The following is a 23,928-nucleotide window of genomic DNA, read 5'->3' as shown; positions in this document are numbered from 1 at the left end:
CCTGACAGAGACCCGGGCACAGACGAGCAGAGGCTCCCACAGCAGCCGAGGATCCGAGGAGGACCTGGGACTGCGCTGAGTGCAGGAATGAAATGGCAGCAGCTCCAGCTCGGCTGTCTGTAGGCGGGACCTGGGGGTGGGGGGCATGACTCTGTCAGAAAGAGGGGGGGGGGGCACCAAAATCACAAGGGGTTCAGGAAGGTCTGTTCACTGGGGATGTGACCTGTTGCATCCCCCCCCCCCCCCCCCCCACTGCAGGTCACTGTGCATAATGAGTGCAGACTTAAAGTGTGTATACTGCCACTTACATAATTGAAGTTGGACTAAAGTTGAAAAGTTGAGTTTCTGCTTCTACAAAACAAAGCAAACAGAAAAGTGTACATGTCTTTATGTCAGGTTTAGTAGCTGAGCAGCTTCTGTCTGTCCCGACCACACTGACTGATGCACGTTTAGTTTCCATGTGTAATGGGAGACATTTAGTTCCCCTGTTGTTAAATGAAATGAAAGATTAGATTCAAGCTTTTGGAGCTGGATGAAAAGTTTAGGGGAAGGAGGAATCATCACCACGGACATGTGCTGCAAATTTCTTTGCAATTATCCTAAATTGATGACGACATATCGGCGTGGACCAAACTACAGAGCAGCATTGCTTTCCACTGAGCCATGCTAACGTGGCTAAAGATTGGCCAATTAGTGGTAGAGGAAAAGTCATGGTGTGTGAAATGGACGCGTTCACATGAGCAAGAGTCAGCACAGTAAATGTCATCACACAGGGACAGTTTTTCATTAAGACCCGTCTCTTCCATACAACACTCTCGTCCACATTGACTCTCTCGAACCATGCAAAGGGGGGACTGATGACCCCGGTGAATCAAAGATTCCCCCTCTACGACCATCTTCTGGGGTCTTACTTATGCCTCCTGTGTTGAAGTATATAAACATTTGGATTTCTTCAGCATTTTATTCATTTGATATTTTTACATTTGCCATTTTCATTGTATTAACCATTTCCTCCTCATGTGGATGTACTTGTTTTGGATGGAGAGGTGCAGTAAACGTGTGTGTATCTAAGGTTCCGACCAGTTTGTGGCTGCTGGTTCAATTTTAGGACTAAAACTCAAAGATGGACTCATTCTGTCTCTCTGTGACCTAAACCTGGGCCTCATTCAAAGTTTTAAGACTAAGTATATATATATATATTACAATTCTGTGGAGACATCAACCAGGGGTCATGACGGGCCTGCATAACACACTCCAGGTGACACTTTCCAAGCTGCCTAGGTCATGTGGTGTGGAGGTCAATTTTTTTTTTAGTGCACCTTTTTGTTATTTTCTTCTTCTCCATTTTTGCCATTTGAGTTTTACAGTAGAATAATTTGATGGGAAGAAAACCGTATGAGACAAACGCTTGTTGCAGGCTGCATCACCCTGCATACAGGAAAACACAGATGTTTTTCATTTACACTATCAGTGTTTAGTTGGAGCTTTGTGTGCTTGTTCAAATGCTGGTTTGTGTGTGACGTCTGTGAGTTTTGCAAGAACTATTTGCTGTCTCAGGAGTTGTATAATGCTTTGCTCGTGTGGTGCGATGTTTTGTTTTGTGAGCAACCAGGTTTGCAAAAAAGAACCTGATACTTTCAAAAATGGTGTCTTAGCAATCAGAAAAGGTTTGCAAGGCCACCAGATGGTGGTGCTGCAAGACAGGTCAGGATTAATCTTACAGTGCGATGTGGTGGTTTTAGAGACAGCTTGAGCAGGAATACAAATCATTTCCTCAGTATGAGCATGTAGGGTATGAATTATTTTCATCTAAACTCAAATGATGAGCAAAACCGGGAGGAGGACCAGGGAAGGAGGGTGGACTGATGGTCAGATGTTTAGGAGGTTTAGCTCAGTGACATCATCTGAAAGCCTTCCCAAAGTTCATTAAGGTGAAGTACAACACAAGCCTGTGAGATCACTAATAACACGTGTGAAGTTGTAGCTCCTGCACCAAACTGTTGAGCGACAGTTCAAATGAGAATAAGTGAAAGTGGTGAGAAGGATTGTGAAATAAGCAGAGTTTCTCTGCTGAATTCTGGTTGTTTAAGGGCCCAGGAATGTGGAAATAACCTCATCACCCAAAAGCTAACATGAGAAATTTGTTGGGGGAGGTCTGGGAAGCTGAGGAGTCATATGTCAGGAGTGGAGAGGCTCGGGGAGAGATTGCTGACGCGATCCTGCCTGTATACTGAGATTATGAGTCCACACAAACACAACAAAACCACTGACTCTCGCTCTGGGTGTGGATGTGATGAGGAGTGTGTATTTTTAGTAACAACACGCGCACACACACACACACACACAGAGGTCATGACCACTTACTTCTACTTCATAAACTGAGGAATGTTTGCACAAAGATTTTAAGACATCACATGCAAAGTAAATGTAATAAAGCTAAACTTCACTTCTTCCAATAGTTTTTCTATTCGAATCCCAGACTCACTGGATCCACTGGATAGAAGCTGCGCTCACAGTGAGTGAGGTCTAAAAAACAAAAGTGAAGGCCTCATCTTTATTGGACACTTCAGAGGACACTTGCCAACCTCCTGATTTTCCCAGAAGAACTGAGAAACATGCGCTATCACTGATGACACACTCACCTAACACACTGACAACAAGGAGCATTACACAAATGGTTCTTTACTGAAGTTGGATTGATTTTTTACATTAATCAGAATAACACAGTTTACCTATATTGGCTGTACTAAATTATCATAAGAATGAATCTTTAATATCCTTTTTTTTTGTATCTGTGCATTTATTCATGTCCTTCTGAAAAGGTTTAAACATAAAGGTCAGTCATACTGTGCAGTTCTCCCACTCTCCAGCGTTTGGCCACTGTTCTCTCTTCCTCTCCATCGTCCTCTTCATTGTCCCCTCGCGCTGATACTCTTCCTTCCCCAGCAACCTGAAGAAGAATTTTGACATCATGGCTTCATTGACCATATAGAAAATAGGGTCCTACTACCGAGGTTTCCCACCAAGCTTCTGTGGAGTTTTGTTTATTTTGTTTGGTATCAGATCACATAGTGGGATTTAACATGACAGAGACAAGTTGCTGAGAGTGACATCCTTGTGTCTGACAGACTGTGTCTCGCTGTGTGTGACACTCAGCTCCTCCTGAATGCTCCTATTAAATGTCTCTGTCATAACCTCATCCCAGACTGTGATTTTATTTTATTGTCCAGTACATGATTAGTTGGGAATAAAACCTCCAGTCATCCTTTCATCTTTCCCATAGAGAAAAGAGGGAACCGAGAAGTAACAATACAATATGTCCATCTTAAATCTCTATTTTAACAGTTTCAAAAGCAGCAGGGTGAAGTGAGGAGATCCCTAGGAACTCTGACACAGAGACTTCTTAAATGTTCGGCCTCCGCGCTGCTGCTTGGCAGTGAAACAACACATGAAAGAACATTATCCCTAGAACCTGACGCGGCTTCACTTAATATGTAGTTAAAATGTTTCTGTTTGGTTGATGCTTGATGACAACTTTATGGCTTGTCTGAGTGAGAGGGTGAAGACAATTGGAATATGTATTTGTACAAATGGGAGACAAATTAAAGGGAAGACTGAGTAAAAGAGAGCAGGACCATAGTAAATGTGTCCATGCAGGCCTCGATAATGGCAGTGATTCAATGAAAATCATGTAAATAACATTTTCACGGCCACCGGCTCTCAATCCAGCTGAATACTGTACAGGAGAATTAAGATGGTGCCACCACGTTTTCCTGGGGCTCAATTCTAATAGTCTTGCTCCCCCTGGTAGCAAAATCTAGAACTGCTTGTCCTGCTGCTTGTTAGAAACGTTTGTTTTTGTGCCCCGTGTGGAGGCGTAGGTTGATTGTAGTAGGACTAAGAAGATTATTTGAGAATTAACTTTTAGTTTTTATTTGATTGTATATTTAATCAGTGCAGTGCACTTGGATACAGCAAGATCACCCATTCTCTGCCTCACTGATCCAGAATACTGTCCTGCGATATCTTCTATTTTCCTTAGGGCAGTTTTTTGGTAAGTAGCACACATTTGTCAAAGTTTTTTGCATGTATAATTTCCATGATATCTTTTTAACCATTCCTTGTGTCTGCTGTCCCACCAATCCCTGGTCAAATCACTTGACCCCCCCTTTGCTTATCAGCCTCGATTTGGAGTGGATGATGCGTCGTCCATCTGCTCCACTGCACTGACACCCACCTTCACAGGCTGGGGGCACTGTGAAGATTGGGCTTCTGGGTTTTATTCAGTGGACTCAACACCATCCAACTTGGCCTTCTTAGGGGGAAATTTTAAAAAAAGCATCCATGTTGGCACTCCCACAGTTTCTGGGAGCTTTGTCTGAGACTGTAGTCCGCACCACAGGGGACAGTTCTGTCTCCTCTCTTCTTCAACCTGTATACCTCAGATTTTAGTAGGTACAACTCCATCACTTCTGCCATCCTTAGAAGTTCTCTGATGACTGGTGTGGGATTTTCTGCATAGGCTCAGATCCTTCAACACCAGCAGCACCACGCTGCAGCTGTTCTACCGCCCTTCAATGGACAGTGTCATTTTCCATGCTGTGGTCTGCTGGGGCAGCAACATGAAAGACAAAGTAGTTATGTTGTGGTATTTGGTAAACTGCCTTTTTCAAGGCAGTTTACCAAATACTTTTAAATGAAGTCAACTTTCTCAGATTTTAGAGTGTAGTCTGTTTCCTGTTACCCTAATAAAGTACTGTGCTTTTATGTTAAGTATTCACTTTGTATTATTTATGGAATGTTACTTGTGAATAATGTTGTGTATGTGGGCTTTTTCTTTAGTAACAACTGTTATAGCTGTTATAGCTGTCCACTAAATAGGTAGATTGGTATCAAGATTTATGTGTTTAGTAATATACTCATAATCCCAAGTTTTGATTTTAAAGTGCTTTAAATTATAATAAAATGTTTAGACAAATAAAGTGTAGGTCATATATAAAGAAAAGAAAGATTAAACATTGCACAATGGATATTTTTGTTTTCCTTTACTTGTTTTCTGGCAGCTGTTTCCACTGTTTGCACCAAGTTTAATAAAGAAGAGACAAAACCAGTTGGTAATGTTTTTTGTAAAATACATTTAATCCCTTTATATTTGGGCAAACCAAAGTCTACAAGAGTAGAGAGAGGGGGTGACATTTAAGAGCAGTAGGTCCTAAGTGGCAGTTCTCAAATTCAAAAGGCAGTAATATGGACGGGAGTGACGGGACAGAAGGACAACTAGTACCTTCATCATTAGACAACACAAGACTGATGGGTGTTGTCCTATCTATATTCATTTCTGTTAAGAAAACAGCTGATGTACCTAAGGGTAGACTTCCTCTCAGCGCTGCCACAACATCTTCCACCACTTATGTCTGATGACATACCAGACAAAGAAATCACCATACACAGAGGGGAAAAATGCATACATTGTCTTTCTATGGTTTTCAATACTTTCATTAGTACAATACATCAGAAGACACTTTTATTGTTGTTTAGTTTAAGTATGAGACGGAAACAAGGGTTTTAGTTGGTAGACACTGACAGTGATAACATGGAAGGTTACACAACATGACACTTGGAGTTAGTTTAAGCAAGAGCAGCCCTCAGGACAAAATGTTTTTCGGAACAACAAGATGATGGTTCGAGTTTCCAGGTGGATGTTAAAACTGACTTGCGTTCAACACTACTATGGTTAGTATGACTGCTTTTCCCTCTGGTTTAAGTATTATCACTGCAATCAGCCAATGACTACTAACAATTTTAAAGAGAGTAGAAACAAAACCATGGACACTTGTCTGATTGAATACAACAGCTCTGAACAACATCAGTGCTGTTCTAGTTGGCTTGAGAGTGGTGTGACAAGGGTAATGATCCTCAAGCACAGATCCCTTGACCTGGGCCAATCTCAGTCTTAGTCACTCACACAAATATTCATGATAATGTATCCATCCCTGTTGTGGACGTGCACATAGGGGCTGACTGCAAAGCCACATAAACAGCAGGGTGAAAACCACCAGATACAGTAGCTCAGAAGAGGTGAGCTGCTTTCAGGCCCTACATCAGATACAGCTATTACATGAAAGGTGCCAGTCAGGAAGGTTAGTAGGCTGTGAAGCTGAAGGTCCATCACAATGACAAACTCATTCTGTTACACTGGATACGGGCATGCACTTCTTCCATGAGCCAAAAAAACATAAATTAAAAAATCAATCACTCTCCCACACAGCTGAGCTCAGCTGAGTGACGGTTGGTGTGTGGACCGTTAACTGGTTTGATGGGAAAAACATGAAATGACAACAGGTCACTAATATTTTGGTTCCAGCTTCCAAGATTAACTGAGATGGGGCAACATAGTAAGGCCTACACTAGTGCTTAACTAGTGCTCATATATACTATCATGTGGTTCAAGACAAACAAGCAGAGAGTGCAGGAAGAATACAGGGGGGTCTAGTGTAATACAATATCCATGCTCAGGCAGTCATAAAGCACTGTTAACATATATATTTATATACAGTTTATACATAAAACAGTGAAAACACATTGGTAAAACAAAGAATATAAGAGATGTTCATACCGAAGGAAGTAGTAAACAGCTAATGAATCCCTAAAGGATTAGAGCACCAATACTGGTGAACAATACAATTCATGTGTAACAGTGTGATACACTATCTACATATCAGATTTAGGTTAGCACTGGTCAAATATGCATAACAGCATCTGTGATTGACACAAAAAATATCATTGACAGTGTCGTTACAACGCTCAATGGAGGATGGTTTACATTGTCTTCACAAAGAGCTGACTAAATCCAGCAAGCAATATATGTGACGTTTCCTGCTTAGAAAAGAAAAGAAAAAGAATGAGACAGCTCGTACTTCCTTCATTGGTGAGTATGTTGGCGAGCCCCTTGCTTTAGTACACCGGGCTGTTGCGGATGCCGCAGCACAACACCATGCTGAAGATCATCTCAAAGATCTGTGAAGCACAAGTGGTGACTGATTAGCTTACCTTAGCAACAAGGCAGTGTGTTTTAGAAAATACACCTACCATACCTCAGTAATTGTTATGTTAAATCTGGTATGTTTCATCATTGCATTTCTTGTCATTTCTATTTAGTTTTGAAACAAGCTTTAGTTTAGTCTTAATTATTTGATTGATTGATAATTGATGAATACTTTATTGATGCCCTTGGAGAAAATTGCGGTTGGACAGCTGCCAGACAGTATGTCGGCGCTATTACGGGGTTTCGGTGTCTTGTCCAAGGACACCTCAGCAAGTAGCCAGGAGGAACCGGGAATCAAACCATTCTCCCTAGGGTTTGTAGATGACTGCTCTACCACCTGAGCTACTGACAAATGTAGTTTTAATTTAAATTTCACTTTATACATCTTTTTTTTCTTTCATTTCAGTCATTCGTTTCAATTTTCAGTTTCATAGTATAATTTAATCTATAATAAATAGTGGCTGGATAGTGTAGTGGTAAGATCGCTGCTCTTTATGCGGGAGACTGGGGTTAAATCCTAGCAGGCCTACCTCCAGTAGGGGTCCTCACCTTTACCCTGCCTGCATTTGTACCTTGTACCTCACTTGTAAGTGGCTTTGGATAAAAGCATCTGCCAAATGTAAACCCTGGTGTTATTAGCCCAAACCTACACCTACACACCCATGACTATGTGGTTGAGGTTAAAGAAATAGTATTTAGAATTTTTCTAGTTTGGGCAGTACGTGTATCTGAATGCTATTAAGGTTCTGCCTTCTCTATGTTAAGACTCTCTAATTCTAGCTGCTAAATGTCTCCAGATGTCGTCAGCTGGAGGAGTTTCTCCCTTAAAATCATGTCAACTGGTTGCTTATACTACAAAGGTTGTCTTCGTCCTGTTCCTCCAGAACTCCTACATGCGATGTCATGGGAACTTAACTCCTCCAGATGACATCATCAAGAGGAGTTATTTCCAGGTAGAAGCACAGAAAGTTTAATACCATTCAAATAGGACATGATCAGTGAATAAGCCTCAGTATCTAGCATCCAGTGTTGATATGATACTGAGTGCTTCTCCTAAAGAAATACAACATGTTCCTAAAAGGGTTGATGTCTGTGATGTACAGCTTCTTGTTCTCACCATAATAACTGCAACAACCAGAGCAGCGATTCCAATCAGGTAGATCTTATCTGAGAACAATTCCTGGATCCTGCTATGACAACTCTGCAAGAGAAAACCGGCAAAGTATTTATATCTTTTTCAAAGCCTCAGGCTACATTTAATGATTTTTTGATCAGAGAGAAAATAAAGTTCCATATTTTACCATAACTAATCAGTATTAAAATACTCAAACTCAAAACAGCAGTGTTGAAAAGGTTTTAAAGACACAACTTGTTATATGTGATGAAACTTACAAAAGTTAAAATTACTTAAATTAAATAAATCTGCACAATCACAAACTTTGCAGACTCACTATAATACACTGAAAAGCAGCACAACACTGGTTCTGAAATGTAACCTGCTCAAAATGATAAAGTTGCTTTTTATTCAGCAACAATGTGAACAGAACCTTACAGTCTGGCCAAGCTGTTGTTACATAATGATGGTGATGAATGTGTTGAGCTGGACGACAGCACTTACAACTGTAGTTGAACGGGGGCAAAGGTCGGTGGTGCCGAGTTTGTCTGTAAGTATTGTCAGAAAATTGGTTGCCTGGCCTTTGCCACAGCAGTTCAGCTGAAAAAGACATGTAATACATATCAGAAATAAGTTTGTCAACATAGAAACACTGACTATCCCAGATAATAAAAACAGTTGGAGGGTTATGTCCAAAAAATCATATTCATTTCTGTGTCTGTGAAGAAAATCAATGGGAACTCGACAGGAACAGCCTGTAGACAACTTCACTCTTTTAATACCAAACCTGTGCTTCTACCTGTGGGAGCAGTTTCCATTGCTTCATTTCTACCTACATTCTTATCGTGAAATTGTGGGACTGCATGTGCCTGTGAGTCTCATTTGCTCTTTTGTCATATACTGCCCTGCAGTGAACTGACAGGAATTAGTTTCTCTGTCTAAATATTTAGTTTACTGACTGGTCATGTTTTTCCATCATCATAAGCAGTGTTGACTCGGTAAAATCTGACCTCCTCACTAATTCTCTGTGTTCTCTCTGAGGATTCACACAGTAAACTACAGATAAAATCAGTTACTGACATGCTGCTGCAAGCCGATCCTCTCTCAGTTTGCAGGCATTTCTGAAAATTGGAGTGTGGGAGTGGAATGAAGGTTTTTGGACACTGAGTCGTCAAGTTCAGTGAACACATTTTAATGTGGTAATTTGCTTTATTCAACATTTGACCTGTGCTATGTACATGATTGTTCATTTTGGAGTCCCTTAGAAAAGTCAGATTTTATAACGTCAAATTCACCAGAAAAACAGAGATTTCCAAGTCCAGCAAACACAATGTGCCATTGGTATACTGTACTCCTGTTTACTGATGACGCTTGTCTTTATAACGCAGGTTTATCAATTTAAAATGCTAGACGATCAGAATTAATTAGAAAACCCTTCCATAATTAAGTTAGCACAACTGAAAATTTCAAGGGAAAGAACATTTGATAGAACATTGAGTTCATTCTCATTTCATTTTTTCTTTGAGAAAATGAATCAGCCTCAAAACTGTTCAACTAGAGTTCACTGACTGATTAGTCAGTGGATTCATTATTGGATTATACCTAAAATGCAATTATATATAATAATATGCAATAATAATTCAAACACAGAGCAACATCAGTAGACTCTCCTATACAACAGTGCAGCCGCGCCTGTGTTATTTGGAAGCTATATGATTTATCTTTAATGTGGAAGAACTGTATTTTTTCTCTTGACAGTCTGTCTGTATTCAGCACAACTCACAACTTGTGGTGGGGTCATATATTACATCTCACATGTATCTGGGTCACTTGCAAACCTGCTGCTCAGCTGAAGGCCCCCAGCTCCAACATGATTCTTAAGGGTGTTTGCTATTTTTTTTTTTTATTATTATTATTATTTTATTGTCCACAGCAGATGACTGTAGTAGCAACATGAGTGGCAATAAAACCATTGCATTTTTCTTCTTTCATAACTCTGTATCAAATGACCTTTGATATTCATGATTGGAAAGTATGTATCTCAGAATGTGTTCATACCGTCCCATGGAAAGCCTTGAGCACAGCGGTAACAGCCTGTTTTTTGTCTGGTTCAGTCAAGCTTTGTGTCATGGCCTGGTCATATGCCGAGTCATAGAAGTTGATCATCTCTTTCGACACCTAAAAGAGGAACAAAGGGTTGTGATGGGTTCAGCCCCAAACCTCAACGTTTCTGCTGTTATCTGAGTTCAAGCTCTGGTGTTTTGTCTCACTGTAAATTAGTAAAATGTTGTTGTGGTTGCTAGGAAAAATGGTTGAATTAAGACTAATTTAATGTTAGCTTTTTGTTTAAGCTTGTTTTCATGTTGCATGGTTAAGAAATGAATAGACCGGTGTATTATTGGTCCAGCCGGATTGCAGGCATAATGATGATGGTTCAACTATGCGTGTTGCGAAAGCCACACACTTTCGTATGCGAAATAACGGCTTTTCAAATATGATAGTGGGCAATACAAAGACTAGGATCTCTAGTTCACACTAATAAGTCACAAAAGTAACTTTCATTCAAATAGCATATGTTCAGTGAAGAAGCCTCAGTCCTTAGGGACTAAAAAATCTAAGATAAGGTTATTCTCACACAGACACACACAAGATCCTGCTCTTAATAAAACTACTAAGGGAACTTGGATCATATTTAAGTCACATCTAGTGAACACTCTATCTTGCTCAAATACTGTGTGTAATGATTTCATGTCTATTTTAACTTGAAAAGTGAAGATTAATGTTAATGCCATCATAATGATAAACCTGCAGGTTCAACTGTAAACACACAATACAAATTTCCCAGGATACATAGGAATCCTACTTACAGTGTCTCTGTGCATGAAGCCCCAGATTCCAGCTGCCACTTCACATGCGAACAAGATGACAAGACAGGCGAAGAACTGCAGGACAGAACAGAAGCATCAGGAAGCTGGTCCACATAAAGATTTTATTTATTACTTCATGAGACAAAATAAGCTTTTATGAGGTTAAAGGGCCCCTGTAGAGTTTTGTTAGAAAAAAACAAAAACAACAAGAAAAGTTACATTCCGTGCTACTCCACAAACAAACAAACTGCAAGTGTATTTCATTCCTTATAAAACATCTGTGAAAAAGACTACTTTTGCTCAAACATTGCCGCATATTACGGCATGTTCACTCAACATGTTGTACTATATTAGTGTGAAGCCTCTGGAACAACTGTATCACGTCATGCATACACATGCATCTTTGTGCGCATATGTAAAAAGTATACAACTGAATTTCTCTCTCTAAAATCTCCACTGGGCGCCCTCATATGTGATTGTGACTCACAGTTCCCAGTAGGCACTGAGACTCCTGGATGGCACCATAGCATCCGAGGAAACCGACCAGCATCATCACAGCGCCAACAGCAATCAGGATGTGGACACCTAAACAGACAGACACATGGAGAGTCCAGGCTGATTAGAAGCAGTGGTGAAAGTCATACCCAGCATACAGTACTTACCATGCTTTCAAATTCTGCTTCTGAGAGACAAGTGAGTTCATGTAAACAGCTATTACACAAATGGAAACCATTAAAACCACTTTAAAACCACTGTGGTTTTAAAGCCTTGTAGACACCCTTCACCCAGATGCCCGCAGTAGAATAGACTGAGCAGCAGGGGGCGCAATCTTGAGTTCATGCCAGTGGAAGAAAGTGAGTCATGTTGCAATAATGTTCACAGGAAGTTGTTCAGTGTTCAAGTCTAAATACATTTTTTCATCTATGACATTAAACAGATCCTGTAATTTTTTTATTCCTATATCCACATCTGCAGAGACTGTACATGTTTCCTGTGCTGTGCTGCTACATGACTGAACTGAATATTTGTCTTGATGGATGGTAGAGAGGGTGCAACACATGAAGTTTGACTCAACTGTCTCTTTCCTTAGTGCTCGTAAGTTATCTATATGTGACTGTAAGCACTGCACTGTAACAGCCAAGAAGAGAGAAAACAGGCTCATAAAAGTTCAGGCCAAAGGTTTGATGTGTGGGTAAACTGAGCTGGACAGATGGTTGGAACTAGAGGAGCAGCGTGATTATTCTCCAGCTGAAAAAAAAAAGAACTCCATACGATCATTTAGTTTTATATTTAAGTAGTAATTGTACTGTGAGAAGTCAGTGAAAGACACATTTTAATACCACTTGTTTGACCTTTAAAGCCCAGTAGATTGTTCAATGTGTTTTCCTGTACATTTGTTAGTTTCTGTTTATTTCCTTTATTGCAGCAAACTAATGAAAAAAATCTGCAAGGAGAGACTCAATTGAAATCATTTTATATGATTACATCTGGTTTTGGCGTAGTGTCGTAGTTCTGTGGAAAGGGCAGGCACATCTGAGAAGTCGCACCACCGGTTAACAAGTATTTGCAGACAAAAGGCCCAGACATATAAAATATTAGGATTAAGCTTATGATACATACACATTTGAAGGAAAAAAAGGGAATTTAAGACCTCCTTGAACTGAAGATAATAATTGTTACTAATGTTTAGTATGAAAATACTAATCATGACACAACTGCATGAATCAAATTTGTTCAGGTATTTAAATCAACTAATAATGTACGGTAGACCATAATAAACTCGTTCTTTTCACATTAACTGTTTTATTTTATGATCACTTTCAAGTGTCTGTTTTTTTCCAATTCAATTTTCACCCAAAAACATTTGAATCACTTTTATTTAGTTATATCATATATATATATATATATATATATATATATATATATATATATATATATATATATATATATATATATATATATATATATATTTTATAATGAGCTGATTTTAAATATCCCAAATTAAAATTTTATTTCCTGTAAACACATTCCAGCTATTTTATTGAATAAATACCTAACATATTAGAGCTACATAAATGACAAAATTCCCACCTCACTTTTGTCCAACTAAATTACTTCTTGGTGTGCATATTATTAACATATACTGAAAAACTCTAGTCCAGTCTTATTGTGCTCAAATCAGACTGGGAATGCAGCTCTGAGGGAAACAACCAGCCTCTGCATCATTACTCCTGCTTGTCAGCTCAGAAATAATTCAATTCTGGACCACTAACTGGTCCTGTACCTTGTATATCCCATCCCCCAACTCTTCTCTAACCCACAGAATTGCTTGCAGGCACACACACACACACACACACTCTCTCTCTCTCTCTCTCTCTCTCTCTCTGAGGCTAATTTATAAATTGATATGTTACTGAGTGACCAAGTGCCCCCTCCATCTCTTGTACTGTGGCTCTCCAGTCTGACACAGCCATCCTGTGATGCTGTTTAGCAGTCTCTCCCTCTCTTGCCACACCCATCTGTCCTTTCTATGTAATGCATTTGCTCATTTGAAAGGATGCCCTCCATTTATCAATTCCAATCCATTTACTTAAAATTCTTCTCCTGTCTGACTTGATTTAATTTTCTCATAGATTCTCTTCAGCACGCCCTGTGTCTGCCTCCATTCAAGCCTTGTGTAACTCCTTTTTGCAGTCTGAGGAGCTGGAGGTTTACATGAGTCAATGTTGCAGCATTGGCAACAGATCTCAAATTTTAAGGCTGCTATGCCCCTTAGAGAAAAAAAAGGTCCCCTCTATGTGTACATTCTTTCAGAAAGTGATTTAAACAAGACCAAACAGTTTTAAACAGACACAAATTTGCTAAGATTTATTTCACATCTTTCCTCATCAAAGTCTTAAGCCACATAGCTGCATTTAGAGGTCTCACTAATTACTTTGTCGATTACAATGTCACACTTCAAAATGTTTGATTCAAGTATGAAATAAGTTCCATGCTTAATAATTGGCCTGTGTTTTCACACATGAGTCACAGGCCTGTTCTCTGATAAAAACACATTATAAAAGACGCATTTCTACCAAGAGATTGAGAATAGCCACTCTACTCTCAGTTTCTAGCTGTGCAACAAAAGCTCAATTGATTATGTAATCTGGAAAGAACTGACCCTTCAACTCATTTGCAATGGATAAAACTGGAAAACAACACAACAGGAACTGAGAAGTCAAGTTTGAGGATTTTTTTTTTCCAAACTATGAACTAAACTTCACAATAACAGTTGAGCACAATTCATTCAGTTACAGATCTGATGTTGTGTAAGCTGGATTCAGGTAGTAGAAAGTATATGTATGTTTCATTCGGTAGAGGCGGATTGCCACTGGATAACTGCATCTGTGAGTAGGTACCAGTTAGAGAAAGGAGAAAAGCAGATGTAGGACTCCATATTAAAAAGTTCCTGGCAAGAGGGGGCAAAAACACAAGGGGAGGGGAGGGGAGGGGAAAAAGAGGGCAGACAGAGATAGAATGTCTGGAAGGGAAGGGAGAGAAGGACTAGCGGAAAAATGAGGAGAAGTAAGACAGCACAATGCTAACCACAACCAGATGGGGAAGTAATGGGAACAGCTGAAAGCAAGTGAGGAGAGGGAAGGAGAGGAAACCATTTAAAAAGGAGAGTGGGTGGAGCCAGGGAGGAGGATGGGAAGGGAGAGCCAGTGAGGAATTTTTTCCAACAGCAATTGGGATTTTTCCTCTTCTTGGGAAAGAGAGGAAGGCTTTATATAATGGCTAAGATGCAATAACTGGGGCTGTTTAGAGAAAGTACCATGGTAGTTCTTCTGCTGGATGACTCTAGTCCTTAACACAGACAGGAGAGACTGAGTAATGACCAACTTGGAAGGTTAACTTCAAGTGGGAGTGCAAGCTTCTAACAGAATCAAGAGAAGAGGAAGGGGCCGTCACACCTAATGATTATGTATCTTCACAGTTGCGTTATCATTTATGTCAGTCATTGAGCAAAGATGCAAAACTGCTGTAAGCTGCTTCATTATTAATTCTTAGTCACTGTAATTTTGCCCAGTTTTTAAACCCCATCAAACTCTTTAGGTACATATAAGAGGTTTCTAATTATTTATTACATCTAATAAAAGTAACCTTTTATCTTTTAAAATAATAATAATTAATCGCTCAAAAGTGAGTAGCACATTTATCTTAATCAATAGGGCCTTATAGCCAAATAGGGAGTAAGGAGATGCTCTTATACTGGTTAATATTTAATGTGGACCTCATCACATTGTTACATACTGTACATCACATTACACTGCATAACATCAAAGAGATGCCATTAAACATTAAAATAAAGTCATGGGCCAATACTGGCTTCAGGATACAGCTGTAATTTTCTACTGACACCTCGTAGTATCCAGGTATTGCTTTAAGGAGGCGTCCATCGATCAGGTCCCACTGAGGGATAGAGTGAAATGTAAATCTGCTTTGATTGTGTATTTGGTTTGGCATAAAATCACTAGACTAGTTTGTGACATAGACCCATCATTTATCCATTTGCCTCTGCACACCACAATTTCAGTTCGTAGTAAGAGAAGTCACATGAGGTTGAAGTGCACCCAACGTTCTATTAGAGGGAGAAATTACAGCAGTGCTTATACACAGTTGGCTTCGCAAGTGTTTGCAATTGGAATTAGTATAGAGAGAACGTAGAGAATTAACTAACGTTACGTTCCACTGCTTTGTTTCTATGGTGTCTACCAAAATAGCTAATGCTAACTGTGTTTAGCGTTAGCCACATATAAGCATGTACACTAAACATGGTTAGTTACACACACCTGTTTACTGACCATTTAGAACATCCTGATGGAAAGGTTTGTATGTCTGCATGGACCTCTGCTGAAAACTCAAAGTTCAATTGTGAACTACTGTGACCTACTATTTACTGTTTTTTGATACAAAGTTTCTGAAGTGAACTGAACTTCACTGTGTCCATAAGTTGAGCAAGAGATTTTCCATATGACTAGAAGACTATGAAGAAAGGCAAAGTAGTTAGCAGAGACCGTTCAGATGAGATACATACTTGTGTAGAAGGTGCTGGGTGCACGAGCTCCATCAAGCTCCAGTTCCAGCAAGCTGCTTGTCGTGCCATCATGTCTTAACCACACGGCGACGCCCAGGATTACACCACCTGCAAGCTGCAACATATACGAAACAACTGTAGCTCTTTCAATTCTTTGATTTTATACATACATCACATATCGGGCACGATTTATGACATGCAAATGAGACAGATCCACACGTGGGGTGTCACAGGTCATATGTATGTCTGTGGAGCTAAATCTGTATGTACCTTTATTTAGCATTATCAATGCTACTAGCTTTATATATTATGTAGGCTTTTTTCCAACAACCAGCGCTTTTTCTAAATATTGAAAATGTCCATTTATACTGTAAAAGGTATCATGACATAGTAATAAGAGAATGGCGTTTTCAGATAATGGAAGTCTACTCTGCATTTTGAGTCGTTGTACATTTTTATTTGTTTAAACATAATCCAATAAATGGGACTGAATATGAAAACTCCCGGAGCAACACCCAATTCTTCTTTGGAGAGAGAGATTAAATATTATTAAACCTAATACCCTGCTAGTTAAGGGGTTTTTTGTAAGTGCTTAGAGTTGTTACAAAAATAAGAGACTTCCATTCTTTTCTAGGAATTAATGTCTGTTGATGTATTCTCCTTTGTCTTTTTTCCACATTTTTATCTGATCATTTCTTCCTAGGTATTAATCATTTTTGCCATTTAGTGATATCCTAGCACTTTTAAACTGACCAAAGTGCTTAACAAAACAATGTCTAAGAAAACATCTATAATCAAAAGTAAAGTAAAGAATTAAAAGGACTAAAGTAATACAATAAATAATACAAATACCAACTCATATTGGGTCAAAGAAATAAGTGAGAAATGACGAGCAAAATACACTGGGGTCACTTTATAGTTCTTGTTACAGCCAGTTATTTAAAAACCATTAGACCAGCTCTGCCAAATGATAACAAAATCTGCCCACCACTTTGTCTAAATACCACAGATGAACACATTAGATCTGATTTAGTTTTACAACTTTAAGATTTGGTAAGTCCATTAAACCTCTTTACTTCAGTAAAAGTAAACTCTGCTAGTGCCTGCTATGAGTATTTTCCAAATGTATAGTTATTGCTTTAGGTTACTGAATACAGTAGGTTATGCGTGAAAGCCCTTTTGTTCTCCTTAATCTTTTCCTAGGGAAAACCCTGCATACTTGGATTTTTAACTTTTTGACTCAAAAGTATTGTTCTTTAGGGTGGTTTCCACTGACATATATGCCTTCCTGAGCCCTTTTGTTTGCACCAGGACAAAGAAATCCCAAATATAACTTGAGCCAACACATACCTCAGCAGGAACATAGGAACATGCACAGCAAAAAGCAGCGCAAGTAAAACAAACCACTGGTGGACACATGGGTTTGCATATTTTGCTAATGTAGTACTTAAATAAATTCAAAATAGATAATGTAGCCAAAGAGTCCCTAAATTAAACTAGCTAACGGTAGTTTCTGGGACATGATTTTAACCATAACATGCTCAGCCACCCCCACTCTCTCACCACACTTCGTCTTTCTAGTGAAGGCCATTCCAGAGCTATGGCCAGCTGCTGCCTAGCAACCAGATCAACACCATAACTGGGAAGGGCACACACGGCTCCAGCAGCACCACAGAGTGAGTTGCTGACTTTGAGTGAACTTGTGATCTACCACTAAGATGAGTCACAGAAATGGGTAGATGTTGAAGAAGACTTAAATAGATTTTTGGGAGACTTTAATTTTTATGAATGTAATTTGTATGAATGAACAGAAAGAGAACCCAGACTAACCACTGTGGCCGGAGCCAAACAGATACAGTAACACAGCACAAAAGCTGTTTTTGGTAATGGGGTGACTCACAAATAAATTCATCACTAGTTTACATGAGTATAATCAAGTTATCTGGGGTTGTTTATGACACTGGTATCCTGGAGAAGATCAACATCTGATGTAGGGCTGCTTCAGACAAATTTTAAAGGTGAGTCACTGAAACGTCACTGAAATCTGCTGGGAATGTTTGGCAGACTCGTTTGAACAAGAGTAAAATGTTCTGATAAACTGTTGACCAATTCTGATTCAATTGTCTGGTAGAGTTGAAACAGACTGGCAACCACTTACCAACCCAAGCATTTACAGTATGGAGTTCTTCTCAATTATAAACATTAATGGTTTTCTCATGATACTACTGGGTTTTCAATTGTTAGTCAGAAAAAATTAGCTTAAATGTAAAATTGGCTTAAACAGATAACTGTGACAGGCATCTTCCTTATATGTGTAGGTGGCTTTACCAAAAAAGGAAATAGCATTTTTCTTTTGTATTTTTACATTTAATGTTGTGGCAATACAACACTGGAGATCCCCTAGTAACACATTCTCAACATAGCTACTTGTGGCTTACATTGTGGGAGCATGCCAAGCTCCTCCTAAGCTAAATATGAGACATAGGGAATATTAGGCAAATATAATGTGTTGTAAGAAAGGAAAAATAGTTACAAGAGCTCATACTGAGTCACTGCACCTAATCACTCGGGATGAAACATACATAAACACGGAAATGAGGATAAACTCTGAAGCTGCTTCACATATCATGTGCTGTGAGATCAGCACAGCCCACGTTCTCTCGTCAGCTATCCCTTCTGTCTATTTCTGCCTTTTGCCTAGCATACAGAGGGTTGTAGAATGCCGGGCATGCTAGAGGAGAGGGAGTGGGGGTGTCGTCTGCACTTCCCATAAACTCTTATACCACCCCATAGAGGCTTCCCCTCCCCCCAAACCCCTCTAGCCTCTTAACGCACTCCATGTCCAGGGTGATTTATGGAAACAGGAGGCCTCCGTTTTAACAGAGCCAGCCTCCACAACCCAAACTCAACTGCATATATCTCAGTTTAAGTGTGTGTGTCTTCACATGGAGTGGACTTGTCTGCTCTATTAGAACCTTTCACAAAACCAAGTTCTTTTGAACTAACCTAAAATGGTCAACCCTACAGTGTGTGTATTGGTTTTTGTACTTTTGATTGGTGTAAAGTTGAATCCAGTTCCAAATCCTCTTCTACGTACTTTAAAACCATTAAATCTTGTATTTTTTAATAATAACAAAATAAAGCATTTTTAATCTGGTTAATTTAATTGCTCATTGCAAAAAATGACTTGTGAACCAATCACTAAAACCAATGATTAAATGGTCATTGACTAAATGTTGCCTAGTGGTGAACTGGTTTTGCATTGCGAGATGACAAAATATTACTACCACACTTATCATGTCACTGGTGTTGCTAGAGAGAAAAGCTGCTCCTTCACTTTTCCCCGTAATTCTGCATAAAACGGAAAAGTGTTTCCATTCTGAGACTTTATAGCCAACCAGAGTCAACCGCTTTTATTAGCACTCAAAACCTGTTTTTTCCACAGTTGTAACCTGGCATCATGTCTTTAACTAAAAAAACTGCCCACTCTCTCTCCTTGACGTATCAGTAATGTGGTAAAAGTCCACATCTCTGTTATTATTTTATCGTATCATATGTATAACTGGCTGGTGGTTAGTAATAGGCTGGGGTCAAGTTAACAAATATAACAGAAGTTTTTAATTTTTTGTGTTGGACGTCGTTGTTCCTCTATCATTGTCATTGTCATTGTCATAGCAGGATACACTGACAAATATGGAGCAACTCCACTCACTTTGTGGTTAGTTCAGGTTTAGAAATCCAATTCATCAGAGTTTTGTGACCTCTGCCATACAGGTACATGGTGATCACAAGCAGCTGATGTCAGCATGACTAGGAGGATGTCATACTTACAGTCTAGACACTTAACAGACATTATATAAGAACTGGAGCACTTTTTTGTTGCATCTGGCCAAATTTGACTTCTGAAAAAGACTCTTTTTGCTTTTGCTGCAATGCAATATGATGTCAACCGGTAAGATGTGTTGGCAAATCAAATACGTGCGACTGTATATCTCTCATTGATGATTCAGTAACATGAACAAAGTATTTCTACCATTTACCTCCCAACCACTAAAATGAAAGAAATTGTCCCTGTGACAGTACTCGATTATTCATCATTGGAATGACGTTATATGCATTAATGTTTCTGGCCTTCACTTAGCCTGAAATCCTGCTTAAAGCTGGTTTTCTTCTCAATTTGAAAGCCAGTCTTCAGACAGGGGTTCTAGCGTGTAGTGCGTAGAACAAATTGATTAGCTGCTCTTACAATTAAAGACTATATGAAACTTGATGATTTAGGCTATGGCTGTTGAGGTTTAAAGAGCCAAAGAAAGAAATGACCAAAGTAAATATGAACCAGAGACACCGAGAGAATCAATGGGGAACAAACTCCGCAGTTCTTACACATCACAAGTAAAAGCTTCAAAGACAGCCACAATTGTTTCCATGATCCATCACCCAACGCAGGGGCCCTTGGCTCACCAGAGGGAAAACACCATCCATCCACACACACACACACACACACTTGGGCGGAGGGCGTGATTCAAACAGATCTCCAAGACCAAGTGTGAACTACCACACTACCTAAACAGCAGACCTGTTAACTATCTATTAATCCTGCCTACCTTCCACACCACATCATGCTAACGCTCCGTGGCCTCATCACTGATTATTATTATATTATATATATATTATATTCTATTATTATTATTACTGTGTTAAACTATCGAGTGGCTGTGTCCCTGTGGGATCTACAGACACTTCTGCATTTTACTTTGTGCTAACCTCACGCCCGAGGCGACCTCCGCTGCCGTATGACGTCATTTCTCCATATTCACCACCTCGTGAATTGTCATTACGTAAATTATCTGGAAACCGAGGTTTTTTTGTTTTTTTTTTTTTTTTACATGACGCCACAACCTCACGCTGTTATCCAGGAGCTCTGGTGTGGACCGCACTGGTGATACAGCTGAGACATGTTGTCCAGCATCGTTCATTCATTACGTAGACATAACAGTCTAAACACAGAGGTGGTGGTGGTGGTGGAGGAGGCGGAGGCGCTGCGCAACCACACAAAATGTGCTTTTATTTTATAAAAAAAAAGAAAAGAAAGCTTGCTCACCCAGAAGATAAAGTTGAAGAAGAAGAGCAAATATTTGATACATTTGGTACAGCCTTCGACTCCCATGGTGGCAGACGTTTTCGGCGCAGACTTCTCGAGGTGGTGGTGACGACGTCTAACGGTCTCCTGTCTCCCTCGACTGGGACTCCTTCAGCCCGGAGACCGAGGCAACACCCAGCTCCTCCCTCACAGGCGCTCTCCGTCACCATCCAGTCAGCGGGATCACAGCGTGACTGACAAAACGTGGACCAATAAGAGGCCGGAACCCGCCCCTTTACACCAAACTACATTCGGCATACTGGACTTTCCAGGACAACCCCCTAAGATTCCCTCTGGGTTAATTATTATTTTTGTAAACTAACACACATTATGGAAATGAGTTTGTCGGGCTCTCAAAAGGTTATTTGTTTTCCTTAAACCCCTTCAAAAGCTTGAGAATGTGTGTGTGTGTGTGTGTGTGTACATGCCAAGGCCCCTGGGAAGGTTTGGTGGTGTTAGTTTTGATGGTGACTGGTACCCTGTGCCTCCCTTCATCTGTGTGTGTGTGTGTGTGTGTGTGTGTAACTCCCTGTGTTTCTCCTGATCGTAACCCCACCTCCCTCTCTCTATGCACCATTTTCTCTAAATGCGGTTCAGACATTTGGAACATATTCCACCGTATCAACAGCTAAATGGCATGGTAGGCCAAAGTGGTTTCAGACCAGCGGGAGAATGTTCCCTAAGGATTCGGAAAATGGTTTCCAAAGGAAAAACTCGATGGATCCTTTAAAACATCAGACCACCAGAGCAGCACACATAAGGTGCTTTCACTTTTGGATTTGAAAATGCTGAACACTGCTGAAAACAGAACTCTTCCGCATCTTCCTTTGCGCCTTTGACTTAGATTTTGTTTGCTTGCCTTGTTCCTCACTTGTAAGTCGCTTTGGATAAAAGTGTCTCCTAAATGACTTAATGTAAATGTAAATGTAAATGAAAATATACAGTGCTTCTCCTGCTTGTGAGTACTGTATCTTAGCAACTACAGTATTAGTACAATGCACTACATTTATTTACATAAAGCACTATCAGTAACTTGTTTTTCATCCTTCAACACATCCTTTCTTAACACCTCTTGACACCTCTTCAACAATGACTCACAAATGCACAGCTCAAGTCATTTCTTCACACATCACTGCTTCTTTTAATTCTAATAAACATTTCTTAAAGTTGAAGAAACAGTACATTTGCTGCACACAATTTGCTAGTTTACTTACAGCATAAATTAGAAGCAATAAGAAGGAAATTGAACATTTTGGGGAATGTCACAAAAACTGAACACTGAGCTTTGAATATCAGATGAAAAGCCTGTTGCATTAGACTACATTGGATTGGATTTTTGCTTGTTTGTTTTCAAAACACAATGTATTGAAAAGTGGCGGCCATAAATTATGCTGAACCCTTTATCACAATCATCTTAAATTTTGTCAAAGAGAGGAAGCCCTTTTAAGAGTTTTTTTCCTGTCACTCTAGCAATGTAAAAAGCTCTTAACAGCCGAAGCGGTCTGGATCAGGCTTAAGAGAGCTTGCACCAAAAAAACATTTGGAGGCCTCATGCTCCAGCTTTCACACTAATAATTAATAAACACAACAACTCATTCAAAAATACCAGTAAATATATTGCTATTATTACACTACTTCACGAATGATTGGCCAAGCTCACTTTCTATCTCAAACTAGCTTCCGGGGTTTATGATTTTGCATCTGTAACCCCAGCCTTACTCTAACCCCTTAAACCACCACATTAAAATTGAATGACAATATCAAGGAGCACTAGTTATGTTGTTAAACTGTAAGGCCACTTATTTTCTATATTTTTGCCATAAAGACACTAAAACCAACAAAACACTATGTCTAATCACCTCGACATGAACACCTTAAACACAACAGCAAACAGTGCAGCTGAGGTCAGTGCCCAACCATGCATAGGGAAATGGTACAATGAATGGGACAATCTGAAAATGATACTGCAGTAGCTGCAAGATGTAAACCAGGACCAAATTTAGGCTTTTGGTCTGGAAGTACCAAACAAATCAGAGGGGGGAGCTGGGGGGGGTGTAATGTTACAGGCAGCACACACTTTGGTTTCTATCTTTGTGGTGCAGTATGTGTTTACACCTTGGTTATTTTTAACTGTGAATAATTTACTTTCAGTTTTCTGTTTATTATCCTGGTATTTCAGGAGATTTTTTTACTTCTCAAGATGTACTGATCCTGGACAACCACTGCATGAGGTTACTGTTGCATGCAACTCTAAGATGCCATCTGTTGTTTCACAAGGTAATCTGTTTAATTGGCTGGAAGCTTTATATGACTAATATATAGTCATATGATAAGTATGAGGTAAGATTCTTCAAGCCTTAAACTGATGTTGAATGATACTGTCTTGGTGCCATTGGGTGTATAGACAGTACTGTTAATATGCATGTATTTGCAATCCCAAGGCCTTTTAAGTTGACTATATGGAGTTGTGAGAGTTGTTTACCCTTGTCTCAAAGACCTTTTTTTCTTTTGGTCTTCTAACTTCTCTGGTTGTTTGGGTTTTTTGGAAGTGGCAGAAATGGTCATTTTTTGGCCATACCTCCTTGGACCACACGCACATCCCTAACTTCACCTATTGTCTGCCATCCCTAAGCAAGAGCACTCCATGTGCAGATTGGTTAGAGTTAGCTGGTTCACCATTTT

At 39.6% G+C, this 23,928-nt stretch overlaps 1 protein-coding gene across 1 annotated transcript; it reads right to left on the bottom strand.

Annotated features, from left to right (window-relative positions):
• Window positions 1–5,118: 5,118 nt before the first annotated feature.
• On the bottom strand, window positions 5,119–21,367 carry cd81a (CD81 molecule a). The gene is made up of 8 exons (XM_026378299.1): window positions 21,208–21,367; window positions 16,107–16,221; window positions 11,514–11,611; window positions 11,027–11,101; window positions 10,218–10,337; window positions 8,664–8,759; window positions 8,163–8,246; window positions 5,119–7,017 (listed from the first exon to the last, which is right to left on the bottom strand). Exons 1-8 carry the CDS (start codon window positions 21,271–21,273, stop codon window positions 6,955–6,957), a joined length of 717 nt encoding a protein of 238 aa, XP_026234084.1. The 5' UTR covers window positions 21,274–21,367; the 3' UTR covers window positions 5,119–6,954.
• Window positions 21,368–23,928: the final 2,561 nt, after the last annotated feature.

The sequence above is a fragment of the Anabas testudineus genome, chromosome 3, assembly GCF_900324465.2.
Source record: "Anabas testudineus chromosome 3, fAnaTes1.2, whole genome shotgun sequence".
Lineage (NCBI taxonomy): Eukaryota > Metazoa > Chordata > Actinopteri > Anabantiformes > Anabantidae > Anabas > Anabas testudineus.
Note: the sequence above shows the minus strand (reverse complement) of the source record. Positions and strands in the feature narration are given on the sequence as shown.

What these genes read in the sequence shown, in the direction of transcription:
- cd81a (XM_026378299.1), bottom strand. Translation starts at nt 21,273, where the DNA reads ATGGGAGTCGAAGGCTGTACCAAATGTATCAAATATTTGCTCTTCTTC. An exon ending in GCTTCATGCACAGAGACACT is followed by an intron (nt 10,338 to 11,026) that starts GTAAGTAGGATT and finishes TTCCTCTTTTAG; the next exon opens with GTGTCGAAAGAGATGATCAA. An exon ending in TCAAGGCTTTCCATGGGACG is followed by an intron (nt 8,760 to 10,217) that starts GTATGAACACAT and finishes TGTCTTTTTCAG; the next exon opens with CTGAACTGCTGTGGCAAAGG.